Consider the following 23,953-nt stretch of genomic DNA (forward strand, 5'->3'; position numbering starts at 1 on the left):
CAGAGGGATTGAGTACATGGTTGTTATCAAGAGCAAAGCCCAGAATCCAATTTAGAGACCTCTATTTCGTTATGTTTTCAAATCCTCTAATCAAGCTTCTTTCTCTCACCCATATTTCCTGTCTCGTATCTCTGTTTCTTTTCTCTTTGTGTAGTTTGTCTTAACAAATGAAGAAAAAAACTTTAAAACGCAAAGAGAAAAATGGATGATAATCATTACAAATGACCCATTAGAACTGATGCCATTCAACCTACTTATTTGAAGATACAAAGGTGTTTCTGTTTTCTGAAATACTTCACTGCACAGATAAAAGTGTATTCAGATATAATTTCATATGATTACCCTACAATAGGCATTTCTTTCCACAACTCTCTTTTGGGTGCTTTTGAGCACATAAACAAACTGCCTACAAGTAAATCCTGTCCATCAAACCTTTGTTTTCCTTTCATGAAGATTCTACTTTGCAGACAAACTGGCAATGTTGCCTCCCAATTAAAATAGCAAGCAGCCTGGCATGGTGGCCCATGCCTGTAATCCCAGCACTTTGGGAGGCTGAGGCCAGCGGATCACCTAAGATCAGGAGTTTGAAACCAGCCTGGCCAATAGGGTGAAACCCCCTCTCTACTAAAAATACAAAATTTGGCCGGGCACCGTGGCTCACGCCTGTAATCCCAGCACTTTGGGAGGCTGAGGCGGGTGGATCATTTGAGGTCAGGAGTTCAAGACCAGCCTGACCAACCTGGTGAAACCCCGTCTCTACTAAAAATACAAAAATTAGCCAGGCATGGTGACACATGCCTGTAATCCCAGCTACTTGGGAGGCTGTAATTCCAGCTACTTGGGAGGCTGAGGCAATAGAATCACTTCAGCCTGGGAGGCAGAGGTTGCAGTGAGCCAAGATCATGCCACTGCACTCCAGTCTGGGTGACAGAGTGAGACCCTGTCTAATAATAATAATAATAATAATAATAACGATTTAGAAAATTAGCCAGGTGTGGTGGCACGTGCCTGTAATCCCAGCTACTCGGGAGGCTGAGGCGGGAGAATCGCTTGAACCCTGGAGGCAGAGATTGCAGTGAGCTGAGATCGCGCCCTACACTCCAGGCTGAGTGACAGAGCAAGACTCTGTCTAAAATAAAATAAAATAAAATAAAATAAAATAAAATAAAATAAAATAAAATAGCAAGCAAGAGAAGTTTGAAATTGGGAGAAATCTGGAAAAATCTGTGTCACAAAAATTTGTCCTGAGTCAAACATGTTTTCTCTCTAAAGAAAAACTACATAGCAGATGAAGAAAAACTCATCTGGTAAAAGGCAAAATTAAATAAATATAGAAGCAGAAAGACTAAGTTGTTATTATGGACTTATTTTGCAGCCAGATTCACTAATGAATGTTTTTAACTAATATTGAAGAGAGGGCAATTCAGTGTGAGAAGACTGATATAAAACTGACTTTCATCCATTGCTGAATCCAATAGCAGGAGTTATCCTGAAATCCTTAGATGCTCTTCAGGGGTTTGTGAACTCTCAGGTATTTGCATGGTATTTTTGTATGTATAGAGATTTTTTACTGGAAAACAATTTCTAGCTCCTGTCAGATTTTCAAAGAGGTCTAAGGATCACTGTTCTAAGATTATTTAAAGAATGTGGAAAGGTTGCATATGGTTATACCAGTTAAAGCTTAGTTTTCATAAGATCAAAGATGTGCATTTGAGGTATTTTTCTTTGGAAGAGTCAAGTCAGGCCTGTCTGGATAGTTGCAACGAAAACAGACAGAATAGCTAAGAATTGGATTTAGACAGGCCCATTGTATGAAGTATGATAATAGTGCTATATATATTTATCTCAGTGGCTTAACAAAATAAAAATTTATTTCTCATTCATACAAAGTCCAATGTGGATATGCATAGTCAATAGGCAGCCGTCTATGTGGTCATTCAGAGATCCAGGCTTCTTGCATCCTATGGCTCTGTTTTCCTGTATGGCCTTGGAGTCCTCTGTAAAAGCCTCTGTGCCTAACAGATAGTAGGTATGGGAAGAGAGAGGTGTCGAAGATGACATGAAGGGGTGGACATCACGTCTACCCACATTCTTTCTGTGATAATTCAGTCACGTGACCAAGCCTAACTGTAAGAGAGGTTGTAAAGTGAGTTCTGATGAACATATAGCATTTCTGTCCTACCCACTTAAATGAAGCAACAGTACCAGGGAGTAGTTGGAGGTAAAGAAGACATGCTGCTTTATATACTAGGAGAAAGTCCAGTATCATAGGCAGATCAAGATATTCCATAGATGGCAGGCTCGAAGACAGTGGCAGAAGAGGCAGGATTAGAGGAGGTAGAAAAGGATCCACAAGGCTGGGTGCAGTGGCTCATGCCTATAATCCTAACATTTTGGGAAGCTGAGGTGGGTGGATCGCTTGAGCCCAGAAGTTTGAGACCAGCTTGGGCAACATAGTGAGACCCTGTCTCTATAAATTTTTTTTTTTGAGACGGAGTCTCTCTGTTGCCCAGGCTGGAGTGCAATGGCATGATCTCGGCTTACTGCAATCTCCGCCTCCCGGGTTCAGGCGATTCTCCTGTCTCAGCTTCCCAAGTAGCTGGGATTACAGGCGCCTGCCTCCATGCCCGGCTAATTTTTGTGTTTTTAGTAGAGACAGGGTTTCATCATGCTGATCAGGCTGATCTCGAACTCCCAACCTCAGGCAATCAGCCCGCCTCGGCCTCCCAAAGTGCTGGGATTACAGGTGTGAGCCACTGCGCCCAGCCTATAATTTTTTTTTTTTAAATTAGCCACAGGTAGCATGCACCCGTGACCCCCAGATACTTGGGAGGCTGAGGTGAGAGATCACTTGACCCCAGGAAGTTGAGGCTGCAGTTAGCTGTCACTGCACTCCAGCCTGCATAATAGAGCAAGACCCTGTCTCAAAAGAAGAAAAAAGAGAAGCATCTAGAAAATTAGATGGTGACAGTGACATAAAACCTATGAGCAAAAATGCTCAGAATTTTAGACATGTAGGCAGGAAGAATTTGAGAAATCAGTTATTGGTTGTAGAAAGCAGATCCCTAGTCCCCTAACTGGTATTCAGAAAGACCTATAGGTAGGAGTGAGAGATAAAAACAGGGCCAGACAAGAACTACTACAATGAAATAACCAAGATCTGAAAGATTACAGAGATGGAGAATGGGGCAGAAGGGCAGATAGTCCAGACAATTTATGAGACAATTTGCTCATGACCAGAACGTCAGACAAGAGCTATTCAAATTCCTCTTGCCCAAGGTCAGGATTGGTCCTGGAGCAGTGCAGTGCCTGCAGACAGGGGTGAGCTGTGAGAAGAGATGTGTGTGAATTAGATAAATCCTGACATGATCTACTCTCAAACGTTAGGATTAGGGTGAGGATTAGGGCTGGGGTTACTATGCTTCTCAGTGACAGACAACAACCTTAACTAACCCTAGCTTCCTCACAAATGTCCTGGGATGAAACAGTATAATTGAATTAGTGCAAATCCTTCAGCGTACAAAGCAAATGTCCCAATAAGAGTACGGAGGACCCAGAATGGCATATTTGCTTAGAAGAGACAAAAATAAAAATAACAGCCAACACATGTGAGACACAGGTCTTGAGCTTTAAATATATCTAACCATTTAATGTGGCCAAAAACCTTTTGAAGAAGGCACCTTTATCCTTCTGTAAAGGTACTGTAAATTACCCAAATTTTACAGATTAAAAACTAAGGAATGGAGACTTATAAGTGACTTGCTCAAGTCAGTGGTAGAGCTGGGATTCCAAGAGGGTTGGCTGCAGAGTCAATGACCTTAACCACTACGCTATACTTCCTTTCTTAGAAAGTCATATTGTTTCATATAAACTTTTACTCGCTTGACGGATATGCCAATGAAGACACAACCTATAAATCTCCCCCGGAGATTTCATTTACCATTTTGTTTCCAGAAAGCTGCCCCATCCTTTTGGAACATAGGCTAAGTAGCAGACAGTCCAAGAAAAAGATGTGGACAGTTCACCAGGGTGGACATCCCCTCAAAGAATGTAAGCTGTTGTTCACTAACAAGCTTCGAAGTAAAGCATGTCACAAATGACCACAGAATGTCAGGGCTTAAGGACCACAGGAGCACCTGTCTTACTGCAGAGAGGCTAATCAGCTTGCAAAATCCCTTAGGAATAAAAGAAGTTTCCTAACTTTGATGGTGAGATGTAATAGAAAAGTGTATTTTACTCAGCATGAGGGAATCATGAAGGTTAAGAGCCAGAAACTTCTGATGGTGATAAAAGTAACTTCCTTAATTCTTGGGTTGCTAGAGTGACTATCTTTTTTAAGAAAAGGGTTCAACCCCCTGCTTCATAGAATTTAGTTTCTATGAAATGAAGAATCCAATATTTTATATAACTAATCAAGAATTATAGTCATCCGTCATCCATCCATCCATCCATCCATTCAGGCATTTATTCATTCATTTGCTAAAGTAGTCACTCATTCCAAAATACCTACTGAGCCAAAACTTGTGCCAAATCCTAGGTATTTGAAACACTTCCAATTAGTTGGGTTTTTTTTTTTTCTGCCTGGTTTTCAGATTTTGTGAACAAGCCCAGTGTATAGGATCCCAGTATATGCCAATCATATTAAATATGTTTCAGGAACCATAATAAGGCCATTAATTATGGCATAGTTTGAAGCTTTCATCTACTAATCCAAAGTAAAGAGTCCTTAAAAGAATTTTCTAGCCGGGCACAGTGGCTCGTACCTGTAATCCCAGCACTTTGGGAGGCCAAGGCTGGTAGATCACTTGAGGTCAGGAATTTGAGACCAGCTTGGCCAACATGGTGAAACCCTGCCTCTACCAAAAATACAAAAATTAGCCAGGCATGGTGGCGCACATGTAACCACAGCTACTTGGGAGGCTGAGGCAGGAGAATCGCTTGAACCCAGGAGGTGCAGGCTGCAGTGAGGTGAGATTACATTACTGTACTCCAGCCTAGGTGACAGAGCCAAGACTGTCTCAAAAAAAAAAAAAAAAAAAGAATTTTCTTTGTAGCTTAGAACCTTCCTTTTTGCTCCAAGATGTCTTTTACATACTACACACTCAGTTTTAAGCCAAACACGGAACAAGGCTCAGTCAACAGTAAACTGCCTTCAGTATCAAAGAAGTATTCAGATTTCTGCAAATTGTGTCTATGAGAGTTGTAAGGTCCTTGCTGTCTTTGTAGAAATGTATATCGTGACAAAAACACGTATTCTGAGGATAGCGGAAAATGAATCTCTGCACCTGCTTCCCTGCCAGGACCAGCTAGTGTTGCCTGTGCAAACACTGCAATTCTACCTCTCCTCTAAATAATTCTACTTCAATGGCCCAGAGTTCTAGCTCTGAGAAGTCCAAAATGATTTAGTTCAGCATTTGGCTCTGCACCACATGATAACATTATTTTCTGATGGTAACAAGAAAGAGGACTACTCAGGAAAGCAAATAAAGCCCAACATCGTGGTGCCAACATTCTGAATGTATTTATTCATGTTTGTATTTGTGGATGGAAAATTTTTTCCATGCTACAAAGTTTGGTTAAAAACAAGTTGTTACAAATCAATAAATAATTGCTATAACTATTACCTATTGTAACAATAATAAATAGAAAGTAAACAGATGCAACTACTTTGCTATACACAAGACTTTATCCTGTTATAAAACTAATATAAGTGCTGCCACTTTTCTTTCTTTGAGTATTTTCCCTTGAGATACGATTTTTTTATTGCACGTTGCTTTGTGCTTGTCTTACCAGTTTCAGGTTCGTAGCACATCAAAGAATTACAAACATTTCCATTTAGAACTATGATCCTACCAATCAGGGGTTATTTTCTGCCATGTGTTCATTTACAGATTACAAACATAAAAGAAGCAAAGTACAAAAATTAATGCGTGTGTGTATGTGTGCGCGCGTGCGCTCAAGGCTGGGAATACTGACTGGTATGAAAGGCTTTTAACTAGCTGTGCATCAAAATCATACACAATGGCCATTAAAAACTCACTTAGCTATCAGCATGTAAATCACTGGGTTGGTCATTCAAAGACCAGACAAACAGAATTCCCCGATACTGTTTCCATTTGGGTTTTCCAGCTCGTACGGTTCCAGCTGACGATACTCAAAAGTCACACGATTTACGTGTTTTCCACTGGAGACCATGCGCACCACAGTGTTGTCACAGCCAACTTTCATCTGGGCTATAATGGATGGAAAAGATAAAAGTTTCCCAGCAGGTTAGAAACCACACAGTCATCATTTAAATGACGGGATCACTTAAACATAATGAAAGCAAGGAGACCCATCTTCCTCTCATGTACCCAAACCATGCATCTACTATCAGTTGAAATGTTTTTGTTTCATTTTTATTATAACTTATAATTAGTTATAGAATAGTGTAATTGAATTCAGTCTTTCTCCTCATGTGCAAGAACACTATTAAAAAATAAAACTAGCTGGAAAGAGGCAAGAAGATGTCTCCTCGGCCTTTTTTGCCTGCAAAGCCTAAGTAGTAAAGGCAGGCAAAGGCAATCAGTCTGGAGTGTGCACAGTTGCTCGGGTTCAGGGATTGCAGTGGAAACAGTACGGCCCTCTAAGGACAGGTCGGAAATTTGCAGTGGCAGTTTTTGGTTGTCACCGATCTAGGGTTGCAAGGGGCATTTAGTGGGGGCTAGAGGATGGAATGTACTGCGGGACATTTATGTAGACCAAAAAACAAAAACAAACAAAAAAAAAACACCTGTTTATCATTTTCTGAATTTAAACAAAAACTCTGTTTTACACATAAACAAAAAGATCATTTGCATCGTATAGACATACACTGAACATACTAGTTTTTGTTTTATTATCCACTTACAACTTTTCTCTGATTTTTTCTGTACTATATATATGAAATGGCTTCTGATATCCTTGCTTCTCTTAAATCCAATCTTATTCAGCTGGGCACGGTGGCTCATGCCTGTAATCCCAGCACTTTGGGAGGCCGACGTGGGTGGATCACGAGGTCAGGAGTTTGAGACCAGCCTGGCCAACATAGTGAAACCCCGTCTCTACTAAAAATACAAAAATTAGCCAGGCATGGTGGTGCGCACCTGTAGTCCCAGCTACTCGGGAGGCTGAGGCAGAAGAATTGCTTGAACCTGGGAGGCAGTGGTTGTGGTGGGTGGAGATCACACCACTGCACCCCAGCCTGGGCAACAAAGTGAGACTCCATCTCAAAAAAAAAAAAAAAAATCCAATCTTATTCATTATTTATAGAAGATCTGACAACTTTTATATCTCCTCTGTATGGGTTATATATTGAAACTCATATTACTTTTATTAAGAATTACTTTCCTTTTATTTATTCTATTTGTTTATCCAAGCTGGTTCCTGAGGCAAGATTTATCTGCTCTACAATAATCATTTCTGCTGTTTTAGTTTTCTCAATCTTTCTTTTCCTCACTTTGTCTCTATAAGGTGTTTTTAAATTTTAAGAAATGCTATCATTGTCCTCGTGTAATGGGTACCACTCAAATACATACCTGGGTTTAAATGAAGTAAACAGTTCAATAGAGTTATTGAGATAAAAGTCAAATGGATGACATAATAAATAAAAGCCCTATAATTATTTTAATATAAGTACCAGGTAGTCTAGTTAAGCTTCTACCAGGAGGTCCAAATTTCTTTTTCTTTTCCTTTCCTTTCTTTTTTTTGTGGCAGGATCTTGCTCTGTCATCCAGGCTGGAGTGCAGTGGTGCCATCTTGGCTCGCTGCAACCTCTGCCTCCCAGGTTCAAGCAATTCTCCTAACACAGCCTCTCCAGTAGCTGGCATTACAGTTGTGTGCCACCACACCTGGCTAATTTTTGAATTTGAATAGAGATGGGGTTTCACCATGTTAGCCAGGCTGGTCTCAAACTCCTGACCTCAAGTGATGTGCCCGCTTCAGCCTCCCAAAGTGTTGGGATTACAGGCGTGAACCACCACACCCAGCCAAATTTATTTTTCATTAAACAATTTGGAGGTCATTCTTTTTCTGATCTTACTCTGGACTTTAATCTTTATAACATGTTCTATTTTCTTTACTTATTATTTATTTATTATTTTGAACTAATTCCTAACAAAATCCAATGTAAAGGGCAGGGTCCTTAATAGTTCAACACTGAACAACTCGGGAGGGGCTCATGGAAATATGATAAAGAAAGAAAAGAATTAAGGCAGGAGAATAGGGTCTGGAGGCAGGGAACTTAAGGTCAATTCATGCTGAATCAAGGAAAAACACCAAGGCCTGGTGGCAGGGAAACTGAGGCCAATTTGTGCTGACTTCCCAAAGCTGGATCAAAAGGAAAACACCTGGGTCTGGGGGCAGGGAACCTAAGGCCAATTAATGCAAACTTCCTAAAGCTGAACCAAAAGGAAAAACCGCATCTCCCCCAAGCCCAAGTAGCGACCGATCAAAGGCTAGTCTCCCTACAACCCTCCCCTTCCACCACATCTCACAAGGAAAGGGAGAGTGCCTTGTACTGGCCGTGGAACAAGCATGGGCTATCTCTTCATCTGCATAGGGTGCCAATTCACCTCAGCCTTTACCCACAAACCAAATCCTTCATCCAGATAAAGGGTAATTGATAGGAACCTCAAAAGGAGCAGTGGCTCATGCCTGTAATCCCAGCACTTTGGGAGGCCGAGGCAAGTGGATCACCTGAGGTCAGGAGTTCGAAACCAGCCTGACCAACATGGAGAAACCCCATCTCTACTAAAAATACAAAATTAGCCAGGCGTGGTGGCACATGCCTGTAATCCCAGCTACTCAGGAGGCTGAGGCAGGAGAATCACTTGAACCCAATAGGCGGAGGTTGCGGTGAGCCGAGATCGCACCATTGCACTCCAGCCTGGGCAACGAGTGAAACTCCAACTCAAAACAAAAGAAAGGAGTACTTGAAACCCACAAAACTTTTGTAACCCGGCCCTTGAGCCGCTCGCTAGGGTCCACTCCCACCCTGCGGAGTGCTTTCTCCCTTTAATACATCCCTGCTTCGGCTACTTTGTTCCTGTGTTTCATTCCTTTGTTACTTTGTGCGTTTTGTCCAATTCTTTGTTCAAAACGCCAAGAACCTGGACAACTTACACTCAAGGCCCTCCTTCCAGTAACGGAATAAAGTCTAAAATGAACCAAAGAGTGATAAAATTCAAGCCTTAAAATTGTCTTAAAAGTGGTTTCAGTTACCTAGGTAATGTAGGCAAAAGTGGTTTTCTGGCTTTAGAATCACCTTTTTTTCTAATTCAAGTTATATCACTCAAGCGGAAAAATGACTTTGGCTTCAATTATCTAAATTGTAAGGCCTGATTGTTCTTTAATCCTTGTCTTACTTTTTAACCCAGCTGAGGTATATCTCCTCAAAGGTGCTCTCCAATCATGAGCATGGAAGTACTTTAGTGCCTCAGATCACGCACCCAAAAGGCTAAAGAAGCTGCATGCACTGACAGTTTAAACCAGGGCTCAAGTGTCAATTAGCATTAGAGAATCCTCTAGTTTTCCGCAAAGTGGGATTTTGGAAATCTTTTGCCTTTACCTTGATTAGAAAGCTTGCTTTGAGCCCACTCCTACCTTAAATCTCATCTGAAACTTTTAGAATACAGGTGTATCTGGGGGAGGGTGGAGTGCATATCAGGCTTTAGTGCTGACTTTTGTATAATTCATCCTTTGGTATCCTCAGGAGATTGGTTCCAAGATGCTCCCCATCCCACGGATACCAAAATCCACAGATGTTCAAGTCCCTTATGTAAATGGCTACCTTTTACCTTTACCTATTTCCATGTAAACTACACACATCCTCCCATATACTTTAAATCATCTGTAGATTACCTATAGTACCTAATACAATGTAAAAGCTATGTAAATGGTTGTTATACTGTATTTTTTTGTGTTTTTTTACCTGATTCTTTTCTTTTTTTTTATTTTATGGAGGTGTGGTCTTGCCATGTTGCCCAGGCTGGTCTCAAACTGCTGGGCTCAAGCGATCCTCCTGCACCAGCCTCCCAAAGTTCAGGAATTACACTGAATTTTTTTTTTTTTTTTGAGACAGAATCTCACTCTGTCTAGTCTCGCTCTGTCATCCAGGCTGGAGTGCAGTGGCACAATCTCAGCTCACTGTAACCACCACTGCCCGGGTTCAAGCAATTCTCCTGCTTCAGCCTCCTAAATACCTGGGACTACAGGTGTGCACCACGATGCCTGGCTAATTTTTTTATATTTTTAGTAGAGACGGGGGTTTCACCATATTGGCCACGCTGGTCTCGAACTCCTGACCTCAGTAATCTGCCCGCTTCGGCCTCCCAAAGTGCTGTGATTACAGGCGTGAGACACTGCGCCCAGCCTACGCTGAATATTTTCTATTACAATTGGTTGAATCTGTGTATGGGGAACCCACAGTTAAGAAGGGCTGACTGTATGTTAATTCTATTTTGGAGATGTTTTGTCCATCATCAACTCAGAGTCAGAAAATACTGGTGGTCTGGCCTGGTTTTAATTATTACAGGTAACAGCTGATCAAGAGGACTGTCTGCTTTGCAGCTTCATTGCCTAGCTGGTTAATGATCTGCAGTGACAGGAGAGGAAGGAGGCTACAGTAAGAATTAACTGAGATTAGAGACTGCTGTTCTTCTTCTGTTTTGTCTCGTTAATGTTAATCTAGGACTCCTGTGTCTGAAGTAAAGCTATGGGAGTGACCTTTACAGGAATGTTTTATGACTCCTCTCCCCCACTTCCCCGAGACTTCATTGAGTTATCTCGTCATGAGGTCATGAAGTCCCATCCATCCTCACCTGACATGAGCATAAAAAAGTGAAAATCCTCACTTGTCTCTGACATAGATCTGGTTCTATTTGGCATATGCTGTGCCAAATAAACCAGTCTTCTATTACTGGTGACCGCTTTTAGATTTCAGAATTTACCTCTGTGTTACACTGGCCTTTGAGAGGCTAGTTTAGCCATAAGAAGTTATAGACTTAGCAGTTCTAAGAATTTATAATAAAGCTTATCACTTTGTTGTTTATTTACTATGAGTAACACACACACATACATACACATACATAAAAAACAGTTATTTCATTATTATCCTATTACTAATTGATGATACATCTACTATTTGAACCATAAGTGTTTCAGTTAGTAACCTCTTTAGTCTCTAGAAAATGAAAGCAGAGACCCCCAAGAAAATGGAAAGAATGCAGATTTTAAAAGCTTTGTCTTTTTCATAGTTTTACTTAAGGCCAACCTTTATTGCTTCAAAGGTTTCTCTCCCAATGTCGGATATTTTGGTAAAGATACTGATGTTATATATAGCCTCAAATCCTCATACTGGCTCAGTGTGAAAAATTGAAGGCTTTTTTGGCGAAACTCACCTTCCAATGTAGAAAATATTGGGGGAGTGCTTATTTTTTTTTAATCTTGATAGGCACATACGTAATAATCAAAGAAATACCTCACCCGGGCCATGAAAGGGGTAGCAGAGATCAGCTAAAGGCGTCATCTTGGAAGGGTCCAATCCAGTTCCTCCCAGCAGCTCCACAAAGTCTCCTATTCCCTCGCAACCTGCTGAGGATTTCTAAGGGAATAAAGCAGCAGAGAAAGACACATTTAAACCAATTACAGAAGTCAAACCATTTGACCAACAGCGGGTCCATGAATTCACTCAATCAGCCCTCAACATCCTGGCAATACCATTTAATTTAACATCTGGGACTCTGGAAATTAAAAGACATTTAAAAGAGAAAAAATCATAAAAATTGCTTTTCTAAATCAGTTGAGTAATCATTTTTTTTAGAAATGTGTGTACATGTTTTTTTCATTTTTTTTAAGCTCAAGGACTGGAATGATAAAATGGAAATCTGTAAACTCCATATAAGATGTGTGGAAATTCAACCAAAAAATGCTTTACTTTTCAAATCATTTGGACATACATACTGAATCACTCCAATTTCTTAATGCATGCAGTCACAGCTAAGCGAAGTCAAATACCTACATTTTATAAATAGGGCTTTCACATCCGTTTTTCCTTCACCTCATCTCTTTTCTTCTTCTTTGTAAAGGAACTTTGTGTGCTATTGGAACACCTCATTTCTAACAATAAGAATTTTGATTAATTATGAGTATGTTAAAGAAATAATAAAACCCTGATTTGGGGCCCAAGTTAGCTACAGTTACCATGATCTTTCTCCTTTCAACTAAAACAAATTTATTTCAAGCTACTCAAAAGAATTCATTCTAAAGCTCTGTGTGGTCCACCATGATCACCTTTTCCTGCTTCCCCCCTTTTTTTTTTTTTTTCAATTTTGTAGAGATGGGTCCTTGATATGTTGCCCAGGCCGGTCTTGAACTCCTAACCTCAAGGGATCCTCCTGCCTCGGACTCCCAAAATGCTGGGATTACAGGTGTGAGCCACCTCACCCAGCCTTTTCATTTTTTCCACACTGTCTTGTCCATAGCAATCCCCGTGCCTCACTTTCCAACACAAACAAAGCAACCACTCTTAGTCCCAAAAGTACTCTGAGCCCCCATCTCCCCAGGGCAGTCTCACAAGTATGCCACCTGTGCAGCCACATAAAGCCAGTGCCTGGAAGGGCTCTATGCTTGGTTTAATGTTCTGCTGCATTTTCATAAAATTGTAATAAGGGCTCCCACATTTTCATTTGCACTGGTCCCCACAATTTTGCCTGTGATCCTCTTCTTCATTGAAGTGTGCTCATTAAGAGATCTAGTAGAATGTGACAAGGTGCTCAGTACTTCACTAGATAGACCTTAACACATAGGAACCAAAATCTAAAATAGAGAACTTAAAACACACACACACACACCCACACACACACATAAGCACACACATTCAGGCATTTAGAAGGGCACTGACCGGCACGGTGGCTCACGCCTGTAATTCCAGCACTTTGGGAGGCCAAGGCAGGTGGATCATTTGAGGTCAGGAGTTCGAGACCAGCCTGGCCAACACGGTGAAACCCCGTCTCCACTAAAAATACAAAAAGTAGCCAAGCGCGGTGGCACACACCTGTAGTCCCAGCTACTCGCGAAGCTGAGGTGAGAGGATCACTTGAACCTGGGAGGCAGAGGTTGCAGTGAGCCAAGATCACGTCACTGCACTCCAGCCTGGGCGACAGAGTAAGACTCTGTCTCAGAAAAAACAAAACAAAACAAACAAACAAAAAAACACAGAAGAGCACTGGAATACAACTGGAACTAAACGGCAAATTGGAAAATAACATAATGGCAACTGCTTCACTAATGAGCAGGGGCAGGTGGGGATACATATTTTCAAAGGGCCTACCTACTATGTGCTGGGTTTGATGCTTAGAGGCTTTATACATAATTGCATCAAATGATGAAAGAGGTTTAATCAGCCCCACTGTATACAGGGCTTCGTGTTCTCGTATTGAGAGTGGAATAAGCAATTTAGCAGTAAAGGAAAGAAACTTTAACTGCCTTTCCCTTGAGTAGAGGACGTCCAGGCGGAACATCTCTTAAAACTAAATTTTCCACTTAGTTTTATAGGTTCCACAATTCAGCAGGTGCTGTTGCAGGCAAAAAGGCAGACTCAGGAGAGAGAAGTGGGAAATAAAGAAGCTAGGAAGAAATAGAAACTAAAGTGAGGGGAACAAAACAAAGAAGCAAGAAAGTTAAGTGCACTTATTCCTTGCTGTTCAATGATTTTTCTCCCTTCTTTGCAAACCTCTCAGCTTTTCTTACAATGGCAGAAACTGAGTTATGCAGGGACCTCTCAAGTTCAGTTTCTCAACAGGGATTCCCTAAATTTCTTTGTTCAGGTTCTAAGCCACTACTATCTTTTGCCTAGCCCACAATAATGTACCAAAAAAGTACTTGGCCAGGAGCAGTGGCTCATGTCTGTAATCCCAGCACTTTGGGAGGCCGAGGCAGGCAGATCACAAGGTCAGGAGTTTGAGACCAGCCTGGCCAATATGGTGAAACCCTGTCTCTACTAAAAATACACACACAAAAAAAGTAGCCAGGTGTGGTGGCTCATGCTTGTAATCCCAGCTACTCAGGAGGCTGAGGCAGGAGAATTGCTTGAACCTGGGAGGCAGAGGTTGCAGTGAGCCAAGACTGCATGTCTGCACTCCAGCCTGGGTGACAGAGCGAGACTCCATCTCAAAAAAAAAAAAAAAAAAAAACCAATAAAAAGTACTTACATTCCTTGTACCAAATGTAAGATCCTCACACCAACTCAATGTGCAAAATTGAAGGTTTTTTGGTTTTGGTTTTATTTTGGTGGAACTCATCTTCCAATACATAGAAATCTGGGAGGTTTAAGAAAATAATCTTGATAGATATGTTAATAATAACTAAAGAAACATCTCACCAGAGCCATAAAAAGGGTGGCATGGCCCTACAGCCCATTCATTGCATGGAAGCCACAGTGACGTTTTAGACAGCGTACATCAGATCATGTTGCTTTCCTCCCTGAACTCCTTCAGTGGTTTACCACTGCACTTAAACTCCCTAATGTGGCCTGCAGGGCTCACCACACTCTGGCCCTGCCCATCTCCCTGAAGCTGTTTTATGCCAATCCTCCTCTTCCTTCCATTTCTGGAATCCAGCAAGCCCATTCCTGCCCCTGAGCCCCCGCACTGTTCCCTCTGCTCCCTGTTCTCCCAGCTGCTGGTTCCTTCTGATCTATCACCCCGGTCTCACTTCTCAAAAGGTTTCTTTCCTGACCACTTTATCACAAGTAGCCCCGCGCCTCTCCATCCACCCCCATGCTCCCAGTCACTGTCTACCACACTACTCTGCTGCATTTTCTGTATAGCACTTATCACCAACTGAAATACATGGCAATTTTGCCTGTCTCATCCCACTTGAATGCAGGGTCCCTGTGAGCAGGACCTGTCTTGTTTACTGCTAATTTCCAGCATCTACAATAGTGCCTTGCACATGGTAAGCATTCAAAAAATATTTTGTGAAGGAACAGATGCCTAGAACACTGTAGGCTCTAAATTGTTCGGGAGGAAACACCAAGATTACCCCCATAGCCCCAATAACTAAAGTGCAGATCTCCCAGTCTGTGCTCACACCTTTCATCTTCTATATTTTACATCAAAAATGACATACAAATAATATCGAGCCAGTAAGACGGTACCAAAGATACCCAAAAATGTCCTTATCAAAGGACTATTCTTCTACTAAGTTCCAACTTAAAAAAAGCAGGCACTAGTCCATGAATTTAGGGCTTAAAGGAAATTGGATATACTCCTTTTCTCAGTCCTAGTTCTATTTATTTGGTTTTCACTAAAATCTGTCTGATTAGGAATTATGACTGCCTTTGATAGCAGCAAATACATGAGTTATCTTAACCTAGTCATGTGAGAAAGTAGAAGGAAATGAGGATGACTCAGAGGGAAAATGCTACCAGTGCAAGAAAATGCGGTCAAACTCAGCATGAATTTTAAGGTCCATACAGAAGTTTATTCGAAAACAAGTTGATAGGGGTTCTTGGCTAATATTTTTTAGGCAAAATGTATTGAGTTAAATGTCATGCCAAATACTTTTCAAAGCTTTACTGTATTTTGCAATCTAAAAATCCAATTTTGTATTTTATGCTACAGTTAGCACTCCTTCACAACGCAGTTCTGTCAATGAGATACTTCCTTCATGTCAAAAGAAAATTCCAATAATCAGAAAAACAGCTGTGTAGATGACTCACACTACGTTCTGCTAGGAGAGAAATTTTGTAAAAGAGGCAAGTACAAGAGAGTTCAATTGTAATTATATACCACAACTTTACCAATTGAAAACACTTCTTACATCACAAGGAAAGTATTCAAGTAGTCAGAAGGGGCACCTGAGTATGCAACTTGCCGCATAACTGAAATAGAAGAGGGGGTTAGTCAAAGCAGCTAGGGCAAACACATTTGAGATTTAAGAGTTCATCAGAGCAACGTACTACGCCAATTTGCTAGTGTCCAGGTTTGCCCTATATGATTGCTTCTGCTCTGATAAAGTTGTGGCCTTATCAAACGGTTAGGAAACAAGTAAGCAACTCACCTTTAACTGAAGACCATTTACGTGTCCCAGGGTAAGATCAGATATTTTGATCACCACAGGATAAATTATGGAGAAGCTGCAGTTTCGATGCTGGTGTGGAACTACCAGGGTAAACTTTCCATTTGGAGTCTGAGAAATGACATTGCAGGCTTTGTAGAAAAGAAAAAGAAATTCACGTTTCCATTACTTGGTTTGCTGGGTTTTTATAGACATTTATTGTATCTTATTCTAGGGCTCCTGTTCATGATCTAGGGCCTTCTGCCCAGGAAGAGAGCATATATACCACAAAAGCCATTTGGAGACAGGAAGGATTTGGGGAACAAAAACCGTCAGTGACATGTGGATATTGTCAGGAGGCCCTGGGCTGTGAGGGGGCTTCTAATGTTGATCTTAGGGGGTTACCTTGTTTATAACAATCACAAGACATAACACAGCACCCAAACAAATACTAGCTGGTAGTAGTTCTAGGAACACTTGAGTTAACTAGAGTCCAGCTTAAAGCTAGGAATCTGGAAAAATCGAGGCTTAATGGTGAGTCCAAAACTCAAACTCTGTCTATTTTTAAATAATAAAGTAAATAATTTTAAGTATTTTCTTTTTCATTCTTACTTATTTTCTTTTTTAAAAACACTTAATTTTTATTTTAAAACTGGGGGCCTAGGATGCAGCTCAGCAGCTTCACCATGGCCCCAGGCTTATTTTAAGTATTTTTCTTTTCTTTTTTTTTTTTCTGAGATGGAATCTTGCTCTGTCACCCTGGCTAGAATGCAGTGGTACCATCTCAGCTCACTGCAACCTCTGCCTCCTGGGTTCAAGTGATTCTCCTGCCTCAGCCTCCTGAGTAGCTGGGACTACAGACATGTGCCACAACATCTGGCTAATTTTTGTATTTTTAGTAGAGACAGGGTTTCACCACGTTGGCCAGGCTGGTCTCGACCTCCTGACCTCAAGTGATTCACCTGCCTCAGCCTCCCAAAGTGTAGGATTACAGGAGTGAGCCCCCATGCCAGGCCTATTTTAAGTATTTTTCCAATAGTGAGAAAATAGGCTGAGAAAAAAATGAAAGACAGCAGTCTTAAGTCTGATAAATATTTGCTGCATGTTAAGTGATAAGTTAACTAAAAGGTGCATTTTTAATGTTTAATTTACTCCCAAGAACTTCTACAATTTTTTGTTTTATATCTCAAATCTAAATTTACAATACATTGGCCGGGAGTGGTGGCTCACGCCTGTAATCCCAGCACTTTGGGAGGCCGAGGCAGGTGGATCACGAGGTCAGGAGTTCATGACCAACCTGGCCAAGATGGTGAAACTCTGTCTCTACTAAAAACACAAAAATTAGCCAGGCATGGTGACGGGCGCCTGTAATCCCAGCTACTCGGGAGGCTGAGGCAGAGAATTGCTTGAACCCGAGAGGCAGAGGTTGCAGTGAGCCAAGATCGTGCCACTGCACTCCAGCATGGGTGACAGAGCAACACTCCGTCTCAAATAAATAAATTTACAATACATTAATTAGTCTAGATATGAAACTAGAAGCATCAGAATTTGTACTTTTTTTCTGATTACTGGATGAATCATCATTGATCAGAACAGATCAGAAACACCTCTTGCCTCCTTTTCATATTTTTAATTATACTTACTTTCAAAAAGGACTGAAATTCCTTGATGGTTCTAGGAAGTTTCTTTTTTTAATAAACTTTTTTAAAAGTTTTAATACAGACAGGGTCTCACTTTGTGGGCCAGCCTGATCTTAAACTCCTGGGCTCAAGTGATCCTCCTCCTCGGCCTCCCAAAGTGCTAGGATTATAGGCATGAGCCACCACGCCTGGCCCAGGAGGTTTCTGATTTCTAACTAAACAAAATATCGGGGAAACTCTTTATTTTGTCTTCTAGAATTCTTCTGTTGCAGTCCTCAGGAACAGCCTTTTTGGGGGGCTTTTTCAAAAATTCTTTTGCTTTTTCAGAACTAGAAATCAAAAGATCAGTAGTGCATTATTCTTTGGCAGATAAAGGCCCCATCTTTCAGCCACATGAAGTGTTACCATTAATTCTACTGTATGCAAAAATGAGTGATATGTGTTCCTTTTCTAATTTTTTAAACAGATTTTTCTCTTAATGGGGAAAAAACAATTAGCAGATGAGTAAACTCATTTTTTTTTTTTTTTTTTTTTTGAGACAAGAGTCTCCCTTTGTCACCCCGGCTGGAGCGCAGTGGCGCGATCTCAGCTCACTGCAAGCTCCACCTCCCGGGTTCACGCCATTCTCTCCCAAGTAGCTGGGACTACAGGCGCCCACCACCACGCCCAGCTAATTTTTTGTATTTTTAGTAGAGATGGGGTTTCACTGTGTTAGCCAGGACGGTCTGGATCTCCTGACCTCGTGATCTGCCTGCCTTGGCCTCCCAAAGTGCTGGGATTACAGGCGTGAGCCACCGCAGAGTAAATATTTTTAGTAAGATAATATGCTTTAGACCTGGGCTGTTCAGTTGTGTAGCATAAGCTACGTGTGTGTCCATCATAAATGAACTGAATTAGAGTGGTGGGCTCAGAATCAGAAGGTAACATTGAGGTGCTATAATCCAACCCTCTGGTCAGGGCATGACATCGGTCTACCCCATTCAGGCACAGGCTGAAAGACATGGAGACTTTCAAGCCTGTGCCTGAATATCTCTAAGACTGCAACTTTATATCCGATCACTCAAGCTTATCCTGGATTAGTGAAATGACTTGGAAGATTAAAGCTTATCACTAAATGCATTGTAGAACCTGAGAAGCTCAGAGCAAGACTTTGGAGAAAAGATAGAATTGTACTCTTCATAAATTAGTATACTACCTAACCTGGGAAATAAATTTAAAACTGTGATTTGATTTTCATAATAAAGAATAGAAACTATCCTTTAGGTCATTTCTAATTACAAAAAAATTTCCATTTAAATCATTCCTCAGTTCAAATTTCTTTAAGTCTGTGCAATGATACTACTTTCAAAAAGCGGGTCTATATCCGAAGTTCTGCCTTTTGACTGAGAACACTTACGAAAGAGGTTGGGGTCTGTCTTTATGGTTAATGTGAAGCCATTTCCTGGTTCATGGACTCGGAAGAAGATCATGGCCACATTCTGGGAAGATCTGATGCTCCTCCTGCTAAGACCACTCTCACAGAAATCTATGTACCGCTCAGCTGAGGGGAGAGGATGATCCTGGGAACTGGGGAACTTCTCCCCCTTGAGAATCCAACCATCAAATACCTTTGAAAAAAATACAGACATAGATGCTATCATTTCCATCAACTCCTGAAGTCTGAAATGAGTTGAAAAGGGGGGGAAAGTCATCCAGCAATGGGCCTTCAGTCATAAGTGAGAATTGACAGTCCACAATCTGCCTGCTCGCCTTTTCATTTGTATATATTGGACGGTGAGGGTTGTTTGCAAGTAATAGTATTAATTAATTTTTTATAAGCCTTAAAGCTTCCAAACTAAGTAAACTTCCTTATACTTTATCATTTCAACCACTTTGGTAAATAAAACCACGTACAATGTACGTTTTTACCTTGGTCATATTTTCTACCTCTCACCTTCAGAAGAATTCCACAAAAGCATAATTTGGGTTTCGTGCAGCTTCTCTCTTTCCTCTAGTCATTGAAATGTGAACAAAATATCTTGAAAATAGATAGCAAAAGAAAAAACTGGAGCAGCAACTTTACCTGCTAATGACTATATACACCCATTTTTCTCATTTTTTAAAAATATCATCACATATTACTTTAAAATGTCAAGAACTGCTTCAACAGCCAGGCAATGATGGCTGGTATGCTACCTGGAACATTTTTCCTTCACTTGTTAAAGTTTGCAGTTGAACAAAGGGTCAGAGTCTATTGACTTGACCCTCAAAATCACCACAGGTCTCCAGTTTAACGAGTCCAATCTAGTCCACATTAGCAAAATTACCAACAACCCAGCTACAAATTATTTCTAAAGCATGTGACAGGTTCCAAAATAATCCTACTTTGGAGATGTCAATCATGATTATTTTAATTGGACCGTAGAGCTCCGTCAGCCATCCCACGCTGCCCTGTTATACTTATGGAGTCTGACGACTGGAATCGAGGAGGCAGTGAGCTTAGGGGTCTTGTCCTCCCCTCCCACCTATCTCAATCTAGATGCCCCCTCGGCAGCCAGTCCCCTACTGCTCCAAAATCGGGTCACCCGCGCACTGAAGACAGCCTCTGTGCTCTCGGAACGGCTCTGCCGAGCGTGGACCAGCAGGAGCGAGGCGGGCTCAGATGTGAGACGTGTGGGGCGGGCCTTCTAACCAAGACGGCCCGCTTGGTGGACCCCAGCACTCGAGCTTGTTGGGTTTTAATCATTTTTCCTCGGCCCTGGATTGCGTCACAGCGTTCCGCGCTGCGAGTTCAAGTCTTTAGAAGTTCCTAGGGCCTCGAAAGCGCCCAGAAGGGAATTTAAACCATGGCAGCGTCCAGAGGCACCGGCCCCAGCCCCACTGGATGTGTGTCGGTCGAGGTCTTCGGGTAAGGGCGAGATTCTCGCCGCGTGGGGGTCCTCGAACGCGCCTCTCCGACTCGGGCTCCAGCGAAGTGTCTAAGAAGTGCCACTGGCTACCTACGCTCAGCAGCCCCGCGCTGGGTGCAGCGCCCCAGCCCTTTCCAACCCTCCCGTGCCGCCCTCCGGCTAGGCTGGCTGGCCGTGGGCGCCTCACCTTCAGGAAGTCGCCGCCCTGACAGTCGATGGAGACCTGGTCGTAGTGGATGGTAATGAACTCCTCGGGCTCGCTGATGAAGAAGGCTGCGCAGTGCAGCTGCGGCCGGTCGGCGGTGAAGGTGAACTGGCCCTGGAGGCTCAGCATGTCCAGGCACCCTGGGGGGAGGAGGGCATGGGGCAATAAGTCCCGGGCTGCAGCCGCCGCGGCGCCGTCCTCGGGCGGCCGCTCTCCGCGCGCCCCATTCCCGGGCTCTGTAGCGCCCAGCGCCCCGACTTCCAGCCTAGGCTGCGCTGGGTTCCTGCGCCCCGGGCGCGCACCCTCTCCCGCTCCTGGCGCGCCTCCGCGGACCGATCCTTAGCTAAGGGGACCGCGCCCCTGGCGGTTCCGGCCAGCCCCTTCCCCGAGATGTCCGCGAGCCCTCTGCCCGCCGCACAGAGTCCCACCTTCCCCGCGTCCCGGGCGCCCGCGAGCCGGGCAGCCTCGACTCACGCAGAGCGCGGCGGTACGGCTGCTCCCCAGCCAGCTCCCGCTTCAGGTTGGCGCTGAAGAGCAGGAAAGGATCGTAGTCCGCCGCTTCCCTCAGCTGGCAAGAAACATAGGTCAGTCCGGAAAAGTTCAAGGGCTGGGGATAAAAAAGGGGACCAGGAGCGGGGCACCCTCCCTGCCACTCAGCATAGCGAATAAAGAGAGAGGGGTAATGTTTTCCCGTGTCCGGAGAAGACGGGAAGGTCTTAGACCCTCTCCATCAGGCCGGGGTATCCCCAGCGGCCAGAGGAAGGCAGGCAGGCAGTCTGGGATGCTCAGAGGCAAGGAGGGAGAACAGGATAGGGGAAACCAGGGGCAAGAGAGCATCCAGCAGAGAGGGAAGAAACAGCGAACCCCAAAAGGCTGCGAGCAGAGGCAGCCTGCCTGCCGCCTAGGGCTAACACGCAAGGAAGGTGAGATGGGTCAGTCCAGGGGTGGCTCACCTCTAGGTACCGGCTTTCCCCTCTTAGAGCCGTCAGGAAGATGAGAATGAAGTGACACTGAAGTTTGAAGTTGGGCGACATGCTGGCCTTGCCTCTGCAGCTGCTGTGCTCTGCTCCGGAGGTCCTGGGCTTTCCTTCCTACACCCTCGCGCAGACTGAGAGCTAGAAGCTGGTAGGGTCCCTTTGCTGGGTCTCTTTTATAGAGCAGTGGGGAGCGGAGGCTCTCTGCCCCTTAACTGATCGGAGCTCAGTAACCATGGGTTACCCTGTCTCATTGACAGAGTACGTGGCGATGACGAGGGTCCAGCTCTCAGCCACAAATTTTCAGCGTGGCCCAGCATTATTCACCAAGAATGATTTCAGTCACTACAACTTAGTGCACTAAAGTGTTGGAGAATGAGGCGGAGACAAAGAATAAGGGAGTGCATTTTGTTGACCTGCTAAATGCTACATTATACTTTTCTGTGGGCATTCAGGGAATTTTCCATTTTGCAAATCAAAGTGACAAAGTTACATACACGCATAAAATACCCAAACATATAGAGCCTATATTATGCAGCCTCATCACATAACCTTGGATGAAACCATGCTGGAAATTGTCAAAGAATTTAGTATTCATGGAATTACTCATGTCTCTCAGTAAGAAACTTGAGGCATTTTCAGCTTTAAAGAGGTGGAACAGAAGCAGAAGTCTGATTTTGCAGAAGATTGCAGTAATGCAATTATAAGCTTTCTTCCTGCCCCTTACTCTTTGCTTTATCCTGGTCCAGTTTCTTATAGGCATTTCTTTCATGGAAAACTAACTCTGGTGTCAGTGGACTTCTGGATTTTAGCTGAGCTCTGTCACTTGACCTGGATGTTTACATGATGTACACGCTCCTAGACCAGGTAGCTGTAGCCATGACCTTCGCATCCATCTGAACCACTGAGAGATGAGATTAAGTCATTCCATTTCGTGCCTTCAAATACCTGGATTACTTTAACACTCTGGTAGAAGGAACTGCCAGGAAGCTTTATTGTAACTGCTCACCAGCAAATTTGCAGGGCTAAAAAGATGACTTAGGGATCCGGAAATAAGTATAAGCTTATCTCTGCTTATCAGGAGAGAAGAGAATTTCTTCTTTGTGTCCAAAACTGTGGGAAACATGAGGATGCTCCACTATTGGCTTTCCTACCCCTTTCCAGTCTCTGCACCAAGCATTGTTATTACAATTATTACAAATAGACCATAATACAGAGTTATAAAGGAAGGAATGGCTATATTTTCCGTTTTAAAATACTTGAAATTAAACAGTAATTATCCTGGCAGTGTCAGAATTTGATTATTTTCATGTCAGGGCAATTCTGAGCTCTGGAGAGGCGGCCTCTTTGTTGGTTTAATCAGGAGGCCTTCGTGCCACAGTCCAACTTTGTAAGCAGTCCTCAGACCATAGACAGTGAGAGGGAAAAGAGTACCTAAAGCTCATGGACACTGGCCACCATGTCCTTCTCATCCCCAGGGCTGTTTAGATGCCTGAATTTTGAAAAGGTTATAAAGAAACCTGGGAGGAATAAAAGAGGAGAAAAACAAACAACTTAACCCCAACTTGCTGGCCTCAAACATGCCAGGCCATCTTCAGCTCTATCTCCCACCCTTTTTGTGCCTAGAGGGAGCCTCAGGCCCACTCACCAGGCATGCCACAGGCCCTCTTCTCTTTCCCATTGATGTAGCCACAGCCCTTGGCCTGTTCCCAGAATTCAGTCCAGCACCCACCTTGGAGACCTCTGCCTTTACCTCTTAGGGGGTCTGGCACCTGATGTCACTCCAGCTCAATGTTGCTTTGTTAACATCACCAAGGAGACATTCTTCTCCAGCCAGCCCCTTTACAAGCATATGCACATGTGCACATGTGCACACACACATGCACGCATGCACGTGCACAGACAACAGTGATGTTCCCACCCTGCTGTCATGATGCCCACTCCTCAGGAACCACACACAGCAAGAGCTGGGATGAATGAGCACTAACATAGTGACTGATTTTACAAACATCATAGCATAGCATCTGATTTTACTTAATCCACAAATTATAGTACAAGATGGACCTCATTCCCACCAAATTCTAGGTGGATAAATTAATGTGTAGTTTTCACCAGTTTGGTAAATATCTACTAAGCCAGTGGAAACTACCTTTTCTAAAAAAAAAAAAA

At 42.9% G+C, this 23,953-nt stretch overlaps 1 protein-coding gene across 5 annotated transcripts in view; it reads right to left on the reverse strand.

Moving 5' to 3' along the window:
- CRHBP (corticotropin releasing hormone binding protein) overlaps positions 1-23,540 on the reverse strand; it is a 43,623-nt gene extending 20,083 nt beyond the window's left edge. The window contains exons 1-8 of one of the 5 annotated variants that reach the window (XR_001717629.4): positions 23,433-23,529; positions 21,764-22,144; positions 21,285-21,378; positions 20,793-20,950; positions 19,114-19,324; positions 16,081-16,229; positions 11,503-11,620; positions 6,041-6,233 (exon numbers count right to left, since the gene is read on the reverse strand). Coding sequence is in view for 1 of the 5 variants with exons in the window: in XM_001144864.5 (XP_001144864.3) it covers positions 6,076-6,233; positions 11,503-11,620; positions 16,081-16,229; positions 19,114-19,324; positions 20,793-20,950; positions 21,285-21,378; positions 21,764-21,844 (969 nt within the window). In the remaining 4 variants the exon portion in view is untranslated. Of the gene's footprint in view, positions 1-5,496; positions 6,234-11,502; positions 11,621-16,080; positions 16,230-19,113; positions 19,325-20,792; positions 20,951-21,284; positions 21,379-21,763 lie in introns of those variants that run through there. The other 4 variants (XR_008547954.2, XR_008547955.2, XR_680113.5 and 1 more) reach the window with 4 other exon arrangements.
- Positions 23,541-23,953: the final 413 nt, after the last annotated feature.

The sequence above is a fragment of the Pan troglodytes genome, chromosome 4, assembly GCF_028858775.2.
Source record: "Pan troglodytes isolate AG18354 chromosome 4, NHGRI_mPanTro3-v2.0_pri, whole genome shotgun sequence".
Lineage (NCBI taxonomy): Eukaryota > Metazoa > Chordata > Mammalia > Primates > Hominidae > Pan > Pan troglodytes.